The 21,711-nt window shown below is 27.6% G+C and overlaps 2 protein-coding genes across 2 annotated transcripts; both read right to left on the bottom strand.

Moving 5' to 3' along the window:
• Window positions 1–2,724: 2,724 nt before the first annotated feature.
• LOC116027026 lies at window positions 2,725–5,002 on the bottom strand. Its single transcript, XM_031268454.1, has 6 exons — window positions 4,487–5,002; window positions 3,518–4,444; window positions 3,307–3,381; window positions 3,155–3,229; window positions 2,917–3,072; window positions 2,725–2,739 (listed from the first exon to the last, which is right to left on the bottom strand). Exons 1-6 carry the CDS (start codon window positions 4,997–4,999, stop codon window positions 2,725–2,727), a joined length of 1,761 nt encoding a protein of 586 aa, XP_031124314.1. The 5' UTR covers window positions 5,000–5,002.
• Window positions 5,003–5,043: 41 nt separating this feature from the next.
• Window positions 5,044–20,095, bottom strand: LOC116027025. Its single transcript, XM_031268453.1, has 3 exons — window positions 20,039–20,095; window positions 6,713–6,849; window positions 5,044–5,728 (listed from the first exon to the last, which is right to left on the bottom strand). Exons 1-3 carry the CDS (start codon window positions 20,093–20,095, stop codon window positions 5,149–5,151), a joined length of 774 nt encoding a protein of 257 aa, XP_031124313.1. The 3' UTR covers window positions 5,044–5,148.
• Window positions 20,096–21,711: the final 1,616 nt, after the last annotated feature.

Here is a 21,711-nt window from a genome sequence, read left to right as displayed (position 1 = left end):
AGATACCACGTAAGATAGTTAGGAACAGATACTACATTGTAACATAGTCGGTAATACTAACAAAAAAAATCACATAAAATTTAAAAATTTGACATTTAAATAATTCAAACTATATACAATAAAGTAGAATATCAAACTATATACAATAAACAAATGATTCTTTATGTTTTATGTGAAAATATAAATGATGTTAAAAAATTTCAACATGAAATTTCAAAATTAGAAGAGTATGAATACTTGTGTCTCTTTGCAACCATTTAATAAAATTGGATGTTGTAAGAAAATTAAAGTTTCTTATATAAGTCAACATCAATGATTATTATGTGAATATGTGTTATTAAAATGATCTACAAAATAACATTTTTAAGCTATAAGTTTAGTTTATAATTATTTGGATATTACTTAAGATATAAATATATCCAAAAAAAATAAAAAATTTATTCTATTTTTATTGTTAACACAGTCAAAATATGTTCAAATATTATAATGATTAGTAAGACACTTATGTGACATACATACTAAAAATTTAAAATGTTAAATTATATAATGTTATTAAAAACTATTAATGTTATTAAAGTACATATATAAAAATGTGATGAGCTTGATTCATCATATATATAATTTTGTAATTTAATAGTTATGTTGATTTGACATGAATAATTATTACTCTGTAATATGGATATTAAAGGTATGCTATTCGTATATATACTTGAGTGTGTGTGTATATATGTTTAACATAATACTTATAATAAAAATTTTTAATTAAAATAATATATATAATAATAAATCCATAACAAAATATACAAACACAACACCATAACAACACTACAAATATAAAATTACAAATTATAAAGTCCAAACATCAATAATTATTTAATTATTTATATATATATTCGAAATTTTGGTATACCCTTCAATTAATTAATTTAACCAACCATTTCGGAACGAATTAATTGTTAATAAAAAATTTACAAATTATTTAACCAATAATTGAACCAAAATTTTTTGCTTAAAGAATGGTTAACCAAAATTCTTCAATTTGGTCAGTTAACCAAACTTTCACCAAAATTTACACACCTCTATAAACAATAAATAATAAATTCAAATAAAATCAAACAATTCTAATAGAGTTAATTCCAGCAATAGTCTTCCGACTATGTCGATTTTTCAAAATTAGTCCCGACTTTTAATTTGGACAATTTAGGTCATTTGACTTTCAAATTATTTCCAATGTTGGTCCTTTCGTCAAATTTTGGTTAAGTTGATGTCAATTGAAGGGGTAAAATTGTCTGTTCACATGTTTAGTATATTATTACTCGTATATCTCCTGTCATATATACTGTATATATGAATATAATCTCAGTCAAAGTCTCAATCGAAGCCATATAATATCAGTCGAAGAGACTTAGACTGATATTATATTTATATATATAGCGTATAAGACATTAGAAATACGAGTAATAATACACTATACAGGTGAACGAACAATTTTACTCCTTCATTTGACCTCAACTTAACCAAAATTTGACGAAAGGACCAACATTGGAAAGAATTTGAAAGTCAAGGGGCCTAAATTGTCCAAATTAAAAGTCGGAGACTAATTTTAGAAAAGAGAAAATGCCCAAAATGGTCCCCCGACTATGGCCTTTTCTTAATTTAGTGCCTCAACTTTTAATTGCACCCAATGTGGTCCCCAGACTATTCAATTTTAAGCCAAACTAGTCAGCCGTTAGTTGTGGCGTGAATTGGGTGTTAAAAAGAGGGGCAAAATGGGTAAATCAAGTGTTGTTCCCCAATTTAAAGGACCTGCGTCCCCAACTCAGCTTATTGCACAATTTTCTATTCAAATTAGGTTATTTCTCTCTCAAGTTGCATTCAAAATGTCGAAAAATAATTTAGAAGGCCAAAAGAGCTCATCTTCAACTTCATCTACAAACTTCCCAAGGCAAAGATTTCACCATGGAGATGTTCCTATTCGTTTTTGTCACTGTGGGTCACAATGGAGTAGCCAAACATCATTGACCAATGAAAATCCCGGTCGGAGATTCTGGGTTTGTGGAGGAAGTAATGTTAGTCAAAACTATTATCTATTTATTTATTTATTTTTATTATTAATTTTACGGTATAATGTTGAGAAATTATCTTTACAGGGTAGGGTTGGTTGTGGATTTCAAGAATGGTTTGACCCTCCAATGTGTTATAGATCAAAGAAGATAATTCCCGGACTATTAAGAAGAATTAACCGAAATGAGGAAGAAATTGAGAGGTTACGGGCAATTGTCAACAGTGGTGATGTTACTCTCCCAAGAACTTGCAACTGTGGCAGTAGAAGATGGTTTTGGTTTAGGTTTAGGTTCATATGTTTCACTGTAATTATAGTAATAATCTTTGTGTTTTCCCTTAAGTATAGTACTGTGGAATTGGCTAGTAAATTCCCTAGATTGATGCCATAAATTATGTATTTTCAGTATGTAATGAATAAAAGAAACCTTAATGTTTAATGTTGTTAATGTTGGTTTGTCAGTATGTTGGTTGGTCAGAATGTTTACCCATAAAGAAACCTTAATGGTTAGTTGCCAAGTTCACAAAACACAATCCAAAATAGAACTAAGTTGCTCATATCAACTTCTAGCATGCTCATTCTTATATATAAAAATGGGCAGATTACATGACTATTCCAAAACATATTACATGGCCATCACAAAACACAATCCAAAATAAACATCAACTGTCAAGTATCTAAAACATATTGCCATCACAAAACACAATCCAAAATAAACATCAATTGTCAAGTATCTAAAACAGATTACATGGTCATTCCAAAACAGCCTAATACTAAGATTATGACATTGTCATTCAATGTCTATTGGTTCTTTGCTATTGACACCAATTTTGGATTTGAAATTCATAGTAGACCTTGTCTTGTACTTCCTCCTTATACCAAGAGTCTTCATGGTTTTTGCAGGGGTCCTTTTTGCAGGGGGCCTTTTGGGAGGGGGTGGTGGAGGGGGTGGAGAAGCTGAGAGGTCCTGTCTGCACTGGTATTTCTTCTGCCATGTTATAGGACTGACTCTGCATTTGGTAAAAAAGTAAGCAATTAGGATGACCATTACAATGTAATCATATTTAAACAATGCATTAGATCAATTTTTACCTCAAATGGAATGTCAACTGGAATGTCTACTAAATTGTGCAGTCCTTGGAATGAGTTGTCAACTCCAACTTCAACCTATTACATAAATAAAACATGCATTTGCTCAAAGTACTCCAACTAGAACCTATTACATAATACAAGTATGCAATTACCTCATATAGCCCTGCCAATGATTGATCTGTGATGGGAACTTCTTTTTGCTGTTGTGTATTGCCTCTTACATTTGCCTAGTAATAATAAAGTAGCATATAAAGCATTAGGTTATGAAGGATTTGCATTAGCATATAAACTCACAATCTGCAATCATGGTTAATAAAGTAACATGATATGTATTCAAGTATAAATAAAGGATTTAAAACTCACAGTCTGTTTTGGTTTCAAAGGGCACCTTCTTTTGTTATGGCCTGATTTTTTACACAATGTACAGTGAAGAGGAACATGTGCTCTTGAAATATAGATCCCATCTCTTGAAATTTGTTCAGCAACTGTTTTCCCCTTTGAATTTTCATTTGCACCTGTCTTCCTTAATTTCTTAGGCCTACCAGGCCTTGTTTTGAACAAAGGAGGCAAAGGTGGTTCCTTATGAGTCATAGGCCATTCATTTGGCCCAGCCATTGGCTTGATTACAGCTTGATACACCTTCAAATATGTCTCAATAGAGTAGCAGTTGTCAACATAATCCAGGACATTATGTTTCTTCATCCAAATGGCACATATAGCATGCTTACAGGGAATTCCTGTAAGATCCCATTTTCTGCAAGAACAACTTCTCCTAGCCAAATCAATCTTATGATGCTCTCCAGTGTGCATTCCAGTGATCTCAAACAGCATTAAATCACATTGAATTGGCAAATAATGCCCTGCATATTTCTCCTCAACTGCCAGTTTCCTTAGGATTCTAGGACATATTCTGCCAGAACATTTGGTTGCTACTTCTTTGTTCTTAAACAGTCTTACCATAAGAATTGTCCTCATCTTTTCCAAACAACTAATTAGTGGATAAGACCTAGCATCAAGAATCATGGCATTAAAGCACTCAAACACATTGTTCACTAAAATGTCACACAAAGCATCAGTGCTAAAGTGTGACCTAGACCATTCAGAGGGGTGTTTGTCTCCAAGCCAATCAAATGCATTCACATCCAAGTCTTTCATCTTCCTCATTGCTTCTGTAAAATTCACATCCAAGTCTTTCATCTTCCTCATTGCTTCTGTAAAAGAGTTAACTGTTGTGGCTCTAGCTGCAGCCCACAAAGTCTCCTTAATTGCCTTTCCATGGAATCCAGCAACCTTCATAGTCTCCTTAATTGCCTTTCCATGGAATCCAGCAACCTTCATGTTGGAATACAAGTGTCTGACACAAAATCTGTGACTAACATGGGAGAGCTTACTATGAAATGCTGGAATCAAACCCTTCTGCTTGTCAGACACAAATGTGTACATATGTTCTTCACTCTCAGAAATACGTAGATCATGTTTAAGCAGTGCTAAAAACCAGGACCATGACTCCTTACTCTCACCCTCAGCAAGTGCATAAGCTATAGGAAAAATTCCATCATTTGGGTCCATTGCTGTTGCTGTAAGCAAGTAACCCCCAAATGTAGACCTCAAGTGGCAACCATCAACACCAATAATCTTCCTACAATGTGAAAATCCAATTTTGCAAGCCTCCCAACATATGTACCATCTTAAGAATCTTTTCTGTCCTCCATCTTCTATAAATTCACTCGTCTTTACAATAGAAGTAGTGTTAGGATTTGATCTTTGGATTTCAAGGTAGTAGCTCCAAAACTTTTTAAAGTAGTCCTCCATTTCTCCAGTTAGGTTAGCCCTAGCAAATTTCATAGCCTTATAAGCCGGCTACCTTTTGAGATATATGGAACCCTTGATCTATTGCCACTCTGTTTCTAAACTCACTTACTTTCCATTCAGAATTGCTACCAATTTCTTTCTTCCACTTCTTTGCAAGTCTTCTTGAGCTAACCATTGTGTTCTCATACACCCCAAGAACACTCATGCTTATCATTAAAAACAGAAATTCTCCAACAGTTATCATTCTCATTCTTCCTAAGGGTGATGTACCATGGGCAGTCACTTTGTTTGCACTTGGCTACAAATCTGATTTTATCATTCCTTACAAACTTTAAATCCTTACAATCTTTGAATGCATAATTTACAATGGCTTCTTTAAACTCAGCTTTAGTTCCAAATGTCATACCCACAGTAAATTGAGGACATTGCATATCACAAGCCCTAAACTGTGGCCAAATGTCATCTTCAACTTCCTCATCACTGCCATGAGGAGTCCCTTCATCAGAAAAGTTCACTTCCTCATTTACTACACACTGATTTTCCTTATCTTGCACATTAGCACTTGATCCAACCCCCTGAAACTCTACAGTAGGATCTACTGCCTTATCAAATGCAATATCATCAATCCTTGCCTCTTCTTCTAACTTATCATCACAATCAAATTCTCCATCAGTTTCTTCACCACTAAATTCCCTCTCACTAACTTCCCCACCACTAACTTCCCTCCCATTTTCACCATTATCTATCCAAACTTCTATTTCCCTTCAAAGTCAATTAAATCCCATGCTTCAAGATCAGATAGAATCTCAATCAACCCATTTCCCCCTAAGCCATATAACTTGTTCTCATTTCTATTGTACCCTAATTCTTCAAGTTTTTCTTGCAAAATTATATAACCCCATTCATCAACATCAACATAATCAAAATATTCTATCTACCCTCCAATATAGGTTACTGATTCAGGTTGTTGTACTTTACCACCATGTCTTATTTTAAGTGTAAATAGGTCACTTTCATCATGGTCATCTGATTTTTTGACATGAAAAAAGATTTTAAAAAAATTAAAAATAGATAAATGAATAAGGCAGTAAACTGGCCAGTATTTTAAACAAGAGAAAATGCCCAATATGTGTTAAGCAGTGTAGTAAAATGGGCATTTACTCTTTTAAACAATATGTGTTAAACAAGACTAAAACTGACTAAAGCAGTGCAGTAAAATGGACTAAAATTGACATTTTGTAGTATTAAACAATATGTGTTAAACAATACTAAAAATGGGCTAAAACTTACTAAAGAAGTGCACTAAAATGGACTAAAACTGACTAAAGCAGTGCAGTAAAATGCAGTATTAAACAATATGTGTTAAACAAGACTAAAACTGACATTCTGTAGTATTAAATAATATGTGTTAAGCAGTGCAGTAAAATGGGCAGTAATACAGTCCAAAACCAACAACTTTAATAAAGATAGTGGGACCCTTTTGTATGTAATACACACCAACACAATGGTCCCCTCTTGATTTTCACATACAGGGAACAAAAACACATAAAACAAACAAACATAGTGGTCCCCAATCCATTTGGGAGCACACACTACTCAACAAAAGCACCCACCAAAAACACATGGACATCCACTTATAAAGCAGCACAAAAGAACATATATAAAGCATGGAAGCTACAAATACACGAACATAGAAAGCATATCTAACCTATAAAGAAACTTATAAAGCAGCACAAAAGCACTAACCGTAATTTGGCAAATCGGAACCCAGACTTCTTCGTTGGCAAACCATACTGTCCTTGGTTGGGGAAACTCGTCAATGGCTGTGCATATTCGTGGTCGGCAATGGATAATCGTTGATGGCTTGAGAATTCCGTTGATGGCTATGGATACGGTGAACACTTCGGAAATTAGGGCTTAATTTGGGGAAGGAATCGTGTTCGCTAATTTGGGATGAAATCGACTGGTCAACTGGTTTCAATGACAAAAGTCTTGAATTGTCTATTATGCCCTTGTGTTTAACGCCTGGTTGACGCCAAATCAAACGGAGACCTGTTTGGCTTAAAATTCCATAGTCTGGGGACCACATTGGGTGCAATTAAAAGTCGATGCACTAAATTAAGAAAAGGCCATAGTCAATGGACCATTTTGGGCATTTTCTCTTTTTGAAAATCAACATAGTCGGAGGACCATTGCTGAAATTAACTCATTCTAATATAATACAAACTAGTGTTTTACCCGTGCGGTGCACGGAATTTTTTTTATTATTATTATGAATTTAAAAAATACAAATATATTACAATGCACAATATAATAATATAGTTGAATTTTTATATATTTGGTCAAGTATCTATTATCATAACATACAAAATTTAAATTTTGTATGATTAATATAATCTCTAATCATGTACATATTTATATAAATTTATAGAGAAAATATTACATAATTAAATTGAATTATTCCTAATCTTATTTCATATATATTATTAATTCTAACAATTTGAATAATAACTAAGAAAATCATATATAGAAATTAAAAAATGTAAATTTTAAATTTTGTATATGTGATTTTAAACTCTATTCAGACGCATTTTCTTATATAATTGTGTAATACAGTGTATATACAAATAATATTGAATAATATGTATATGTGTAAATTCTATAATATAATTTATGTAATTATAATTTATATTGCTATATTATAATTAAAATAATTAAATTTAGAAATTAAAAAATAGTATTTTAATTTTGTATGATTAATATAATGCATAAGTATATGTATGTATGTATTTTTAAAAATATAAATACTTTTGAATACACATTTTGTTATAATTTTATTCTTAATTATATTTTATATGTTATTAATTATAATTAAGAATATTATATTTACAAATTAAAAGAATTTAATTTTTAAATTTATATGGATTAATGTAGTCCTTAACTATATTACATAGAGTTAATTCCAGAAATGGTCCTTCGACTATTGACTTTTACCAATTTTTATCCTTAACTTTTAATTTTACCAAAGTTGGTCCCTTAACTATTGATTTTGTACCAATTTTGGTCATTCCGTTAAATCTATGTTGAGGGCAAAAATGTAAAATCAAATATTTTAACCTTTCTTCTTCACTTTGTTTCCCCTCCTAGTGGTGCCCTTTTCTACCATTTTTGCTATCAAATAATAATAATAAAAAAACACCGAATACAACAATAAAATATACAATAACACTCCACATCCAGTTAGAGAATTTACAAAATAAAAAAAAAGTTACAGAGTATATATTACATTGCAGTAAACAAAAAAAATAAATAATTAATTAATTACTTGAAACAATTTAACATAAAATGTCAAAAATAAATATATTGACTCATATTGTTCACTATATAATCTTGCGATGGAGGAGAGGAAACAAAGTGAAGAAGAAATGTTAAAATATTTGGTTTTACATTTTTGCCCTCAAATCTAATTAACATAGATTTAACAGAAGGACCAAAATTGGTACAAAATCAATAGTCAAAGGACCAACTTTGGTAAAATTAAAAGTCAATGACAAAAATTGGTAAAAGTCAATAGTCGAATGACTATTTCTGGAATTAACTCTATTACATATTTAGACAAATTTTTAAATATTTTTGAATTTTTAATTAAGAGTGTGAGTTTAGACATATTTTAAAATAATTTTTTTAATAAGTAACCATTGTAGTAATTTACAATTAGCGTGTATAATTATGCCAGTAATCACAATTTTATAAAAACAAATGTGTATATATTTTAATATTGTACAAAATACTATAAATATAATATATGTCTACATAAATGGATAGAAAAGAGGAATTTGATCATCTTTTTATCAAATAGATATTTATAAATATTATATAATTTTTTCCTTGCATGAAAAAACATTCTTATTTTAAAATTTTACATTGATATATGAGTTTTGTTTCAAAATCTACTTTGGTGATATTTTAAACTTTGAGTAACACTTGTGTAAGACCGTCTTACGGGTCTCAATCCGTAAGAAGGATCAGATCTTTAATTAATAGGTCAGATATTTGACCTCGTTAATTAAAGATCCAACCCGTCTCACGGATTGAGACCATGAGACGGTCATACACAAGTTTTTGCCTTAAACTTTTGTTTGTTATCATAAATATATAGTAATAGATATTTGGAAACCATTTAGTTTTGTTTTTAAATATTTTCCAACCCGTAAATGTAGCACAATCAAAATATCTCTAGATCATCATTTAAATAATAGGTCCACAATAGACTTTGTAGTTCAATATTTGTAGATCTATGATATGTTTTTAACTAATTTATTGAAAGTTTATTTCTTTTAGTTCTATTATCTCTTATTCTTCTTCATTTTAAATTGATAGATCTCGATATGATACATCATTCTTAAATATGTGAATTTCAATTAATTTAATAATATTATATTTAAATGTGAGACATTTATAAAAAAAATTATATTTTTTTTCAAACTCCGCAACTATAAATTAGTTCAATTAGTTCACTTTTATGTTAGTTTTTCTTCAGTGTTGTTATTAACATAAATTTATTTGTTTTGCGCTAATAATATTTAAATAATAACTATTATTTTAGATTTGTATATTTTATAAAATTTGTTTACAGCATTTGTACTACAAAACTTTTAAATTAATGGAATAATACTTATATTTGTTATTAGTAGAATGCTAAAATCATAATAATGATATATTTTACTTTTCACATTTTTAAACTTTGAAAACCATCATCATTTATGTAGGAAAAAATTTATATATAGTAGTAATAATATTGTAGTTATTTTTAAAAGTTAGATGAAGTAAACGAATTGGCATACAACAAATTTTTTGGATGAACTTCTGACATGCAATAATGATTCAATATATGTATATATGTATTATAGTTATTATTTTCTCTTTTTAGCAAAATATATATATATATATATATATATATATATATATATATANATATATATATATATATATATATATATATATATATATATAATTTGAAGAAAAAAATATACCAAATAACAATGAGATTGCACTTGATATATTTTAATTTTTTTACTTTGTAACAAAGTTCCCAATATGTGCATGGAAGGATTAAAAAATTATTTCAGTTAAAGTAATAAATATATATATATTCTAATGCAATTAAATTATTTTAGTTTTAACAATTTTAATTGAAATTCAAAAAATAAAACAAATGAAATTTAAAATATCTATAATACAAAAATATTAAATTGAATAGAAGATTTCAATTTTATCTTATTATAATAAATTAAAATATTAAATTACGTGCATTAGCATAATATAGTAATATTTTTGTAATACTATAATATACATCATATAGTAATTTGATTGTTGGAATTTTTATTTTTTTGAATATTATCATGAGAGGAATTTAATTACGTACATTAACATAATATAGTAATTTTTTTTTGAATACTATAATATACATCTTATAGTAATTTGATTGTTGAAATTGTTTTATTGAATATTATCATGAGAGAAATTTAATTACGTACATTAACATAATATAGTAATTTTTTTTTTTGAATACTATAATATACATAGTAATTTGATTGTTAATATATGTACATAAATAAGGAATCCATACAGGAATAGAATTGAATAAAATATTTCATTACTTTCCGTGTATAATAAGGAATGGAATCATATTTTGAATATTTTTGTCAATTTTAGCCAAAAATAAAGAATGATAAGGAAGGCTAGAATTTCTGATAAGGAATTATTATATAACTAGTTTTATACGCGCATTGCGCTAATGGGTTAATGCCCAATGTTTATATTTAAATAAATATTTGAAAGTATATCCTTGCAATATTATATAGGAGAAGTTTATACATGGGTAATTGAATGTCGAATTTTTTTTATTTAAATATTTAACTCAAAGTATATCATGAATCCAAGATAATATAGAAGATTCATTATAATTATTACTAAAATAAATGTTTGCAACCTTATAAAATCGATAGTCTAAATATTTGGTCTAAAAATGATAGTCTAAATAAATATTCCCTCCGTCCCGAATTGGATGTCTCATTTGCTTTTTGCACGTTTTTTAAGAAATTAAAGTAAATGGGATGTGCTTTCCAATTATGCCCCTAACTTTTTCACTTTTGAAAATAAAAGCATTAAGAAAGCAAAAGTCATAAGGGTAAATTGTGAAAAGTAGAATGATGACGATGTTCAATTTTGGAAAGAGGACAACATTTTGTGACAAACTAAAAATGAAAGTAAGACAGGTAAAATGGGACAGAGGGAGTACTACTTTTAATTTGAAGTTTTCTAAGTGGCTCTTAATTCTCTGTTGAAGTGTTGAGTAACATTGTCATTGTCTTCATCTTTACTATTTGTTCTTTTCCTTTTTGTTGGTAGTGTGTTATTTGCAATTCGGATATTGTTAGTAGCATAGATGACAACGTCATGCAATGAGATTATGATATAAGAGCTATGAACTTTCCTTTAGGTGTTCTGCTTGGGGTTCATTTGGTTCAACCATTATTGTTGAATGGGTTATTGTGGATAAAGAAATCCATAGGTTAAGAAAAAAGATTAAATTAATTAATAAAAATTTGAAAATTTAAAATATTATGTATTCTAAAGATATTAAAAGGTAGTTTCTCGCTTCAATTTGCTAGGTAATGGGTTATTTGAGTACTTTCATTGTCAACAAATCCCCCAAGTAGTTAATATGATTGGTTTCAAACTATTCTTTTTTATTTTTTTCATGGTATTAAAGAAATACATATGTATTATTTTTTTGTGTAACTACTAATTTATTTAATTCAATAAGAGTAAAATAGAGTGATTCCGCTTCAATTTGTTGGGTTATTATTTGAGTACTCTCTTTGTCAACCAATCCCCAAGTAGTTAATATAATTAGCTTCAAATTATTTTAATTTTTTTTCATAGTATTAATAAAATACTTGGTAAATAAATATATAACATTATTTTGTACTATAACTTTGATATTTAATTACAAGATATTGTAGAAATAAGATAATGGCCAATGTAATGAATATCAATTGATAAATTTGAATGTAAAGAATCTTTGCATTAGAGAAAATAAAGACAATATAACTAATGAAATTATTTCTCTTATTTAATTTAATTTTTTGATAATGAATAATTTTTTCAAATAAATGTACTATAGACACATAATTCTAAATTAAAAAAAATACATATGTATCATTTTTTGTTGTAGCTACTAATTTATTTAATTTAATAAGAGTAAAATAGAGTGAGAAACTTAATTATGTCAAATTTGATTGAGATGAGGTTCGAACCTAAGACATTTCTTATAGAAATTAATGGGTAAGTTAAAAGTTAACGGAATATTAACGGAGAAGGAAATATTTAACGGAAAACTTAACGAATAATCATAAAAGTAAGGTTAAATTAGGTAATCTCTATTAACAATATTAATTTGAATTATCTTAACCATCTATTTGATTAAATAATTCATCTGAACCATCCATTTGATTAAATAATTTGACCGCCATTTTTTCTACCCATTTTAGGCCTAACTCTCTTTGGCTCTTATTAGTATAGTAGATACTAGTTTTATACGTGCATAGCGCGAATGGGTTAATGCCCAATGTTTATATTTAAATAAATATTTGAAAGTATATCAATGCAAGATTATATAGAAGAAGTTTATACATGGGTAATTGAATGTCGAATTTTTTTATTTAAATATCTAACTCAAAGTATATGAATCCAAGATAATATAGAAAATTCATTATAATTATTACTAAAATAAATGTTTGCAACCTTGTAAAATCGATAGTCTAAATATTTGGTCTAAAAATGATAGTCTAAATAAATATTACTTTTAATTTGAATTTTTCTAAGTGTTCTTAATTCTCTTTTGATTAACATTGTCATTGTCTTCATCTTTACTATTTGTTCTCTTTCTTTTTGTTGGTAGTGTGTTATTTGCAATTCGGTTATTGTTGGTAGCATAGATGACAACGTTATGCAATGAGATTATGATATAGGAGCTATGGACTTTCCTTTAGGTGTTCTGCTTGGGGTTCATTTGGTTTAACCATTATTGTTGAATGAGTTATTGTGGATAAAGAAATCGCTAGTTTAAGAAAAAAGATTAAATAAATTAATAAAAATTTGAAATTTAAAATATTATGTATTCCAAAGATTTTAAAAAGTAGTTTATCGCTTCAATTTGCTGGGTAATGGGTTATTTGAGTACTTCCATTGTCAACAAATCCCGAAGTAGTTAATATGATTGGTTTCAAACTATTCTTTTTTATTTTTTTCATGGTATTAAAGAAATACATATGTATAATTTTTTTGTGTAACTATTACTTTATTTAATTCAATAAGAGTAAAATAGAGTGATTCCGCTTCAATTTGTTGGGTTATTATTTGAGTACTCTCTTTGTCAACCAATCCCCAAGTAGTTAATATAATTAGCTTCAAATTATTTTAAATTTTTTTCATAGTATTAATAAAAAACTTGGTAAATAAATATATAACATTATTTTGTACTATAACTTTGATATTTAATTACAATATATTGTAAAAATAAGATAATGGACAATGTAATGAATATCAATTGATAAATTTGAATATAAAGAATCTTTGCATGAGAGAAAATAAAGACAATATAACTAATGAAATTATTTCTCTTATTTAATTTAATTTCTTGATAATGAATAATTTTTTCAAATAAAGGTATTGTAGACACATAATTCTAAATTAAAGAAATACATATGTATCATTTTTTGTTGTAGCTACTAATTTATTTAATTTAATAAGGGTAAAATAGAGTGAGAAACTTAATTATGTCAAATTTGATTGAGATAAGGTTAGAATCTAAGACCTTTCTTATATAAATTAATGGGTAAGTTAAAAGTTAATGGAATATTAACGGAGAAGGAAATATTTAACGGAAAACTTAATGGATAATCATAAAAGTAAGGTTAATTAGGTAATCTCTATTAATAATATTAATCTGAATTATCTTAACCATCTATTTGATTAAATAATTCATATGAATCATCCATTTGATTAAATAATTTGACCGCCATTTTTTCAAAACCCATTTTAGGCCTAACTCTCTTTGGCTCTTATTAGTATATAATATATATATAGTAGATATTATGTTGACCGATTTCAAATTTTTTAGACTAAAATGAGCGGGAAAGCTAGCATTTCAAATTTTTTAGACTAGTGTTTTACACGTGCGGTGCACGGAAAAAATTTTGTTATTATGAATTTAAATAATAAAATTTAAAAATACAAATATATTAAAATGTACAATATAATAATATAGTTGAATTTTCATATATTTGGTCAAGTATCTATTATCATAGCATACAAAAGTAAAATTTTGTATGATTAATATAATCTCTAATCATGTACATATTTATATAAATTTATAGAGAAAAATTTACATTATTAAATCGAATTATTCCTAATCTTATTTCATATATATTATAATTCTAACAATATGAATAATAACTAAGAAACTATACTTAGAAATTATAAAAAATGTAAAATATAAATGTTGTATATGTGATTTTAAATTCTACTCAGACGCATTTTCTTATATGATTGTGTAATATAGTGTATATACAAATAATATTTATTAATATGTATATATGCAAATTCTATAATATAATTTTTGTAATTATAATTTATATTGATATATTATAATTAAAATAATTAAATTTATAAATAAATTGAATAATAGCATTTTAATTTTGTATGATTAATATAATGCATACGTATGTGTATGTATGTATTTTTAAAATTTTGAATATTTATGAATACACATTTTGTTAATTTTATAATTTTATTTTTAATTATATTTTATATTTTATTAATTATAATTAAGAAAATTACATTTACAAATTAAAAGAATTTAATTTTTAAATTTATATGGATTAATGTAGTCCCTAACTATATTATATATTGAGACAAATTTTTAAATATTTTTGAATTTTTTTAATTAAGAATATGAGTTTAGACATATTTTAAAATAAATTTTTAATAAATATTCATTGTAGTAATTAACATGTATAATTATGGCAATAATCACAATTCTATAAAAAAAATGTGTATATATTTTTATATTATACAAAATACAATAAATATAATATGTCTACATAAATGGATAAAAAGAGAAATTGATAATTTTTTTTATTATATACTAATTTTTTTCATTGCATGAAAAACCATTCTTATTTTAAAATTTTACATTGATATATGAGTTTTATATCAAAATCTACTTTGGTGATATTTTAAAGTTTGACTAACAGTTGCGTGAGACCGTCTCACAGGTCTCAATCCGTAAGACGGGTCAGATCTTTGATTAATAGGTCAGATCTTTGACCTCGTTAATTAAAGATCCAACCCGTCTCATGGATTGAGACCATGAGACAGTCACACACAAGTTCTTTCCTAAAACTTTTATTTGTTATCATAAATAGTAATAGATGTCTAGAAACCATTTAGTTTTGTTTCTAAATATTTTTCAACCCGTAAATGTAGCACAATCTAAACATCTCTAGATCATCATTATTTAAATAATAGGTCCACAATAGACTTTGTGATTCAATATTTGTAGATCTATGATATATTTTTAACTAATTTATTGAAAGTTTATTTCTTTTAGTTTTATTATCTCTTTTTCTTTTAGTTCTATTACCTATTATTCTTGTCGAGCACCTTTGCTCAGATGACATGCATGTAGTGACTCTCCCATATGGGAGGTCATGAGATTGAGCGTTGTATTCAAAAAAATAAATATCTTATTCTTCTTCGTTTTAAATTGACAGATCTTGAGATAATGCATCATTCTTAAATATGTGAATTTCAATTAATTTAATAACATTATATTTAAATGTGAGACATTTAGCCAATAACATTATATTTTTTTCAAACTCCGCAAATGTAAGTTAGTTCAATTAGTTCATTTTTATGTTAGTTTTTCTTCAGTTATGTTATTAACGTAAATTAATTTGTTTTGAGCTCATAATATTTAAATAATAACTATTATTTTAGATTTGTAAATTTTTATAATTTATGGTATTTTATAAAATTTGTTCAAAGCATTTGTACTACAAAACTTTTAAATTAATGCAATAATAGTTATATTTGTTATTAGTAGAGTGCTAAAATCATAATAATTATATATTATACCTTTCACATTTTTAAACTTTGAAAACCAACATCATTTATGTAGGAAGAAATTTATATATAGTAGTAATAATATTGTAGTTATTTTTAACATAATATAGTAATATTTTTGTAATATTATAATATACATCATATAGTAATTTGATTGTTGGAATTTTTATTTTGTTTGAATATTATCATGAAAGGAATTTAATTACGTACATTAACATAATATAGTAATATTTTTTTAATACTATAATATACATCATATAGTAATTTGATTGTTGGATTTTTATTGTTTTTGAATATTATCATGAGAAGAATTTAATTACGTACATTAACATAATATAGTAATATTTTTTGGAATACTATAATATACATCATATAGTAATTTGATTGTTGATTTTTTTAAATATTATAATGAGAGAAATTTAATTATGTACATTAACGTAATATAGTAATTTTTTTTAAATACTATAATATACATCATATAGTAATTTGATTGTTATATTTTTTTTCTTGAATATTATCATTAGAGGAATTTAATTACGTACATTACCATAATATAGTAATATTTTTTTGGAATACTATAATATACATCATATAGTAATTTGATTGTTGGAATTTTTTTTGAATATTATCATGAGAGAAATTTAATTACGTATATTAACATAATATAGTAATATTTTTTTTGAATTCTATATAATATACATCATTTAGTAATTTGATTGTTGGATTTTTTTTTAAATATTATCATGAGAGGAATTTAATTACGTACATTAACATAATATAGTAATATTTTATTGGATAACTATACTATAAATCATATAGTAATTTGATTGTTGGAATTTTTTTTTTGAATATTATCATGAGAGGAATTTAATTACATACATTAACATAATATAGTAATTTTTTTTTGAATACTATAATATGCTTCATATAGTGATATATATATATATTACAAATACGCAAGATTAAAATATTTTGATCCATATAATTGAATTGCATGGTATAATAACTATAATTTTGTTTAATAATTATTACTTTCCGTGTTACTATTTTGTTAATATATGTACATAAATAAGGAATCCATAAAGGAATGGAATTGAATAAAATATTTCATTAATTTCCATGTATAATAAGGAATGGAATCATATTTTGAATATTTTGTCAATTTTAACCATAAATAAGGAATGATAAGGAAGGCTATAATTTCTGATAAGAAATTATTATATAACTAGCGGTGGCACGCGCGATGCGCGTAGTATAATGCCCAACAAAGATCGAATAAATACAATGATATTAAAAAATGTGTTAAAATTTAAATTCTTTGGTATTTATTTTGTAATTTTTTTTGTTTAAATTTGAATTTAATTAAGAGGTCAAGAGTGTTATTTCAATAGTTATGTACGATATAAATATAAAGAGCTAGTTTATTTTTGTCAAACGGAGATTCATACATACAAGTTTATTAATAATAAATAGAGTTGTAGCATTTATATATACAAGTTTATTAAAATTGTAGTTCATTCTCCTATATCATTGTTAGTGTCCTACTTTGGGTTTTTTTTTTCGTACAGTTTCTAAAACAAACATAGAAACTTGTGTTTTTGGTTGTTCATATCTCATATTCAAATAAATGTACTAACATGTAATGCTTTTATTTCTTTAAATAAAGTTAGTTGTGTTGCACGAAAGAAAACAAACAATTTGAAATGAAGACTTATACATGCATTTAAATTCTTGTCCATCTCAATAAAAAAAAAGTTGTGTCAAATTGCATCAATGTATAATAAAAAATATAAAAGTACGAATCGAACATGTACAAAATGATCTCCAAATGATTCGTTTCATTCAGCTTCGATAAATTCCTAAATCACGTGAAAAAGCATTTAACATAGTTTGAGTTTTTGCTTGTAAACAAATTTGCATATTAAACAAANGTAATTGGATCCCTAATTTAAGTGATAATAGAGTTAGTGGAAGTAATAATTTTAAGTGATAACGATGACAAATATTTATCAATCATTTATTGTCATTCAATGATGCAAATATATGAGTACAATAGACATTTATAAACATAAACAATTTTTAGCTATTACCTTGAGTGGGTATCTTATGGTAATAAATCATTTATGTGTCTAAACTTTAATTTATATGTCTTTGTCAAGATAAACATATGGAGTAAATGATTATTTAGCATTATGGTATATTATATTCCGTGTATTACAAAGTTAAATATTTGCCATATCTAAAAAGTGTTACAAGTTTAATAAAGTGATAAATCTAAGAACAAAGACAAAACAACAAACAATGTGAGTTACACTTAAGAAGATTTTAATGCCAATCGAATCATTAATTTATATAAAAGTTTAACAGTTTAATTAAACATCATGTGAGACTATTGAAGACTTTTGATTATTTCGAGGGAAATTCGTGTGCCAATCAAGAAAATTTAATGTGCATAAGTTGTATAAAACAGTAGATTTTTTTTTGGAAACAGTGGTTCAAATTGTCAACGTAGCTGTCCTTTCGAACAATAGATGTCATTTTACCATATACAGTAGCCGTCAGTTGATGAGGATGCTCCATTTGGGGTATATTTTCTTCAGTTTATTAAATTGTTGTTCACATCTTTTTTATATTTTCAACATTTTTATTATAAGTTCTCTTCTTAGTTTTATCTTTTTGTTTATGATTTTTCATAATGGCAAGTCATTCTACTTCCTCTCTTCCTCACAAAAATGACTCAACCGATGATCATTCATTTTGGAATGATTTTCAAATATCACCATTGAGGACTAATGTATCTCAAACGAGTATGGATTTAGTCTATGTTCAAGATATAGTGGATTTACAATTAGAGTTGAACGAAGTTGTTGGTAAGTGTTACACTTTTTCATAAACTTTACTTCTTATGATATATATTGTTTTAATGGGTAACTTCTTATTAAGGTGATCTAGCTACGAACGTTGTGGCTAAAAATCAGAATAATATTGCATTTATGGAGGAGAATAATGCCACTTCTGGGATAGCTGTAGGAAGTATTAGTAATACTGTCTTACTTGGGAAAAATAGGATTAAAAATTCCTTTCGTAATCCCAACACAATAACTAAAGAAGAGATGCTTCAGTATTTACATCTGCAACAACCTGATGCTGCAAAGAAATTATTGATTACCTCATCTACTTTAAGGAGGGTATGTAGGAAATTAGGAATTTCCGAATGGCCTAACCGGAAATTCTTGACTTTGGAAAGGATGGTAAAAAATATCCAGGTATTTGCNAAAAACTTGAGAAATAGAGAATTCATATTAACCACCAAGGGTGGTGTATAAACCATCCACTGAGAAATGGAAGGAGATAACATTAGCTATAAATGTGGTATATACGTAAAGTATATGTTTACCTTGTTCCTTATGAACTGCAGTTTTAAGTATTTGAAAAAATAGAAGCAAATTATAATCATAACATCTCTTTATTTCCTATGTTCGGCTGAAAACCAAACAAATGATCTATCAACAAAATGGTTTTAGGATTCCATTTTACTTTTGAACTTCGCGTGTGAATTTTTTTTTTTGGGATAAATTTAGCATGATTAATGACATCCGACAAAGAACTATTGCGCTTGGTTGGACTATATTTACATATAATAACTTTTTAACTGTTTTACTTTTGTCACACTTGGACAATTAGCCGACATAATTGATTTAAAATTTGGCACGATTGTCAAGTGTACAGTTTTTTTTTTACGATTCGGATGCGACCAATTACTTTCGATCGTGAACTGTTTGTTTTTTGACAAGCTTAATATCTGACATCATTGAAAGGTGTGTTTGCTATTTCAAATCTCAGAATCTCCATCATTTACTATCCTCAATGGTGTTTTACCTTATTCTTTGTCACTGAATTATCTTTTTCTATTCTCTCTTTGTTTTTGAACGTCATTTTTTCCAAAAATGGCGAGCCAAGCTTATTTTCCAGACCAATTTTCCTACACCACTTATGATATTGCTAGGTATTCCTTATGGGATGATACGGCATACCCAGCTTCTTCCTCATCTTTTCCAAACAAAATTGTTGACCCATCTTTCGATATTACGGAGTATTCCTTTTGTGATGAGTTGGTCGACCCTACGCCTTCCTCATCTTTACTAAACCACATTTCTTATCCATTTTCCGATGTTATCGGATATCCTTTATTGGTTGATGTTGCTGATGCTGCTCCTGCCTCATTTTTTCCAAGCCAAATTTCTTGTACATCTTCCGATATTAGCAAATATCCTTTATGGGATCAACAACATGGGATATCAACTTTTGGTAATGGATTGTTACCGAACATACCCTTTGATCCATTTTGGGGTATTGAGCATAATATGGGAGGACTGCTTGAGGCTACTGGTAATCATATGTTTTTTTCTTGATATGCAATGGCGATGACGTAATATATTTTTTCATCTTTGTTGCAGCCATGAACCACTTAAGTACGAAAGAAAATCTTATGGCATCAACAAGTGGTATACTTGTACAGGAAAATACATTTCCAGTTGCAAGTAACGCAAGTGTAGGAGGAAATATGACTACAAGTTCTGTAGTTGTAGAAAGGAGTATGATTGAAACTCTTGCACATAGGCAGCGGAAGAATACGCGAAGAACTTTTCGTGATTCATCCACAATAAGCAAGGAAATGATTTCCAAATATTTCCATCTGCCTATATATCGAGCCGCCAAGGAACTGAGAGTTGGGTATACGATTTTGAAAGAAAGGTGTAGAGAATTGGGAATCTTTAAATGGCCATATCGACAGTTAGTGAGCTTGGAGGGAATCTTTAAATGGCCATATCGACAGTTAGTGAGCTTGGAGAAGCTATTTAAATGGCCATATCGACAGTTAGTGAGCTTGGAGAAGCTATCAGGAAAAGCTCAGGTAGTTTTTTTATTTTTCCAAAAGCTATCAGGAAAAGCTCAGGTAGTTTTTTTATTTTTCCAAAGTTGTATCATTATAAGGTGAATGTTAATATAATGTTTTACAGGTATTTAGTAACTTCAAAAATGACCCTGACATAAAGGAGGCAATGAAGGAACTAANTTTTTTTTATTTTTCCAAAGTTGTATCATTATAAGGTGAATGTTAATATAATGTTTTACAGGTATTTAGTAACATCGAAAATGACCATGACATAAAGGAAGCAATGAAGGAACTAAAAAGTAGAAGGGAAATGTTGCTAAGCGATCCGAATTTGAAGTTGAATCCAGCAGATATTAGGCTCAGGGATTCATGTACCAGAAAGATAAAGTATAGGGAGATGATGAGTCTTCTTCATTCTCCCACCCTTCCTATACATCCCCTTCATATTCCTCCATTAATTGTTGATCCTGCCTTGCCGTTAACTGTTGATCGACCTTCACTTGCGACAGAAGAAGACGAATCGTTTAAACTTTTGCTTGATGGCTTTTGATAATATTTTTGAATAATAAGTATTTTTCTAAATATCAATAAATTTTCTAAACTCTTTAATAAAGAGGTTGTAGATGCCAAAGTTAGGCTACTGCTCATTGAGAGG

Source organism: Ipomoea triloba, chromosome 8 (genome assembly GCF_003576645.1).
Source record: "Ipomoea triloba cultivar NCNSP0323 chromosome 8, ASM357664v1".
NCBI lineage: Eukaryota > Viridiplantae > Streptophyta > Magnoliopsida > Solanales > Convolvulaceae > Ipomoea > Ipomoea triloba.
The sequence above is the reverse complement of the archived record's forward strand: the minus strand, read 5'-3'. Positions and strand labels throughout refer to the sequence as shown.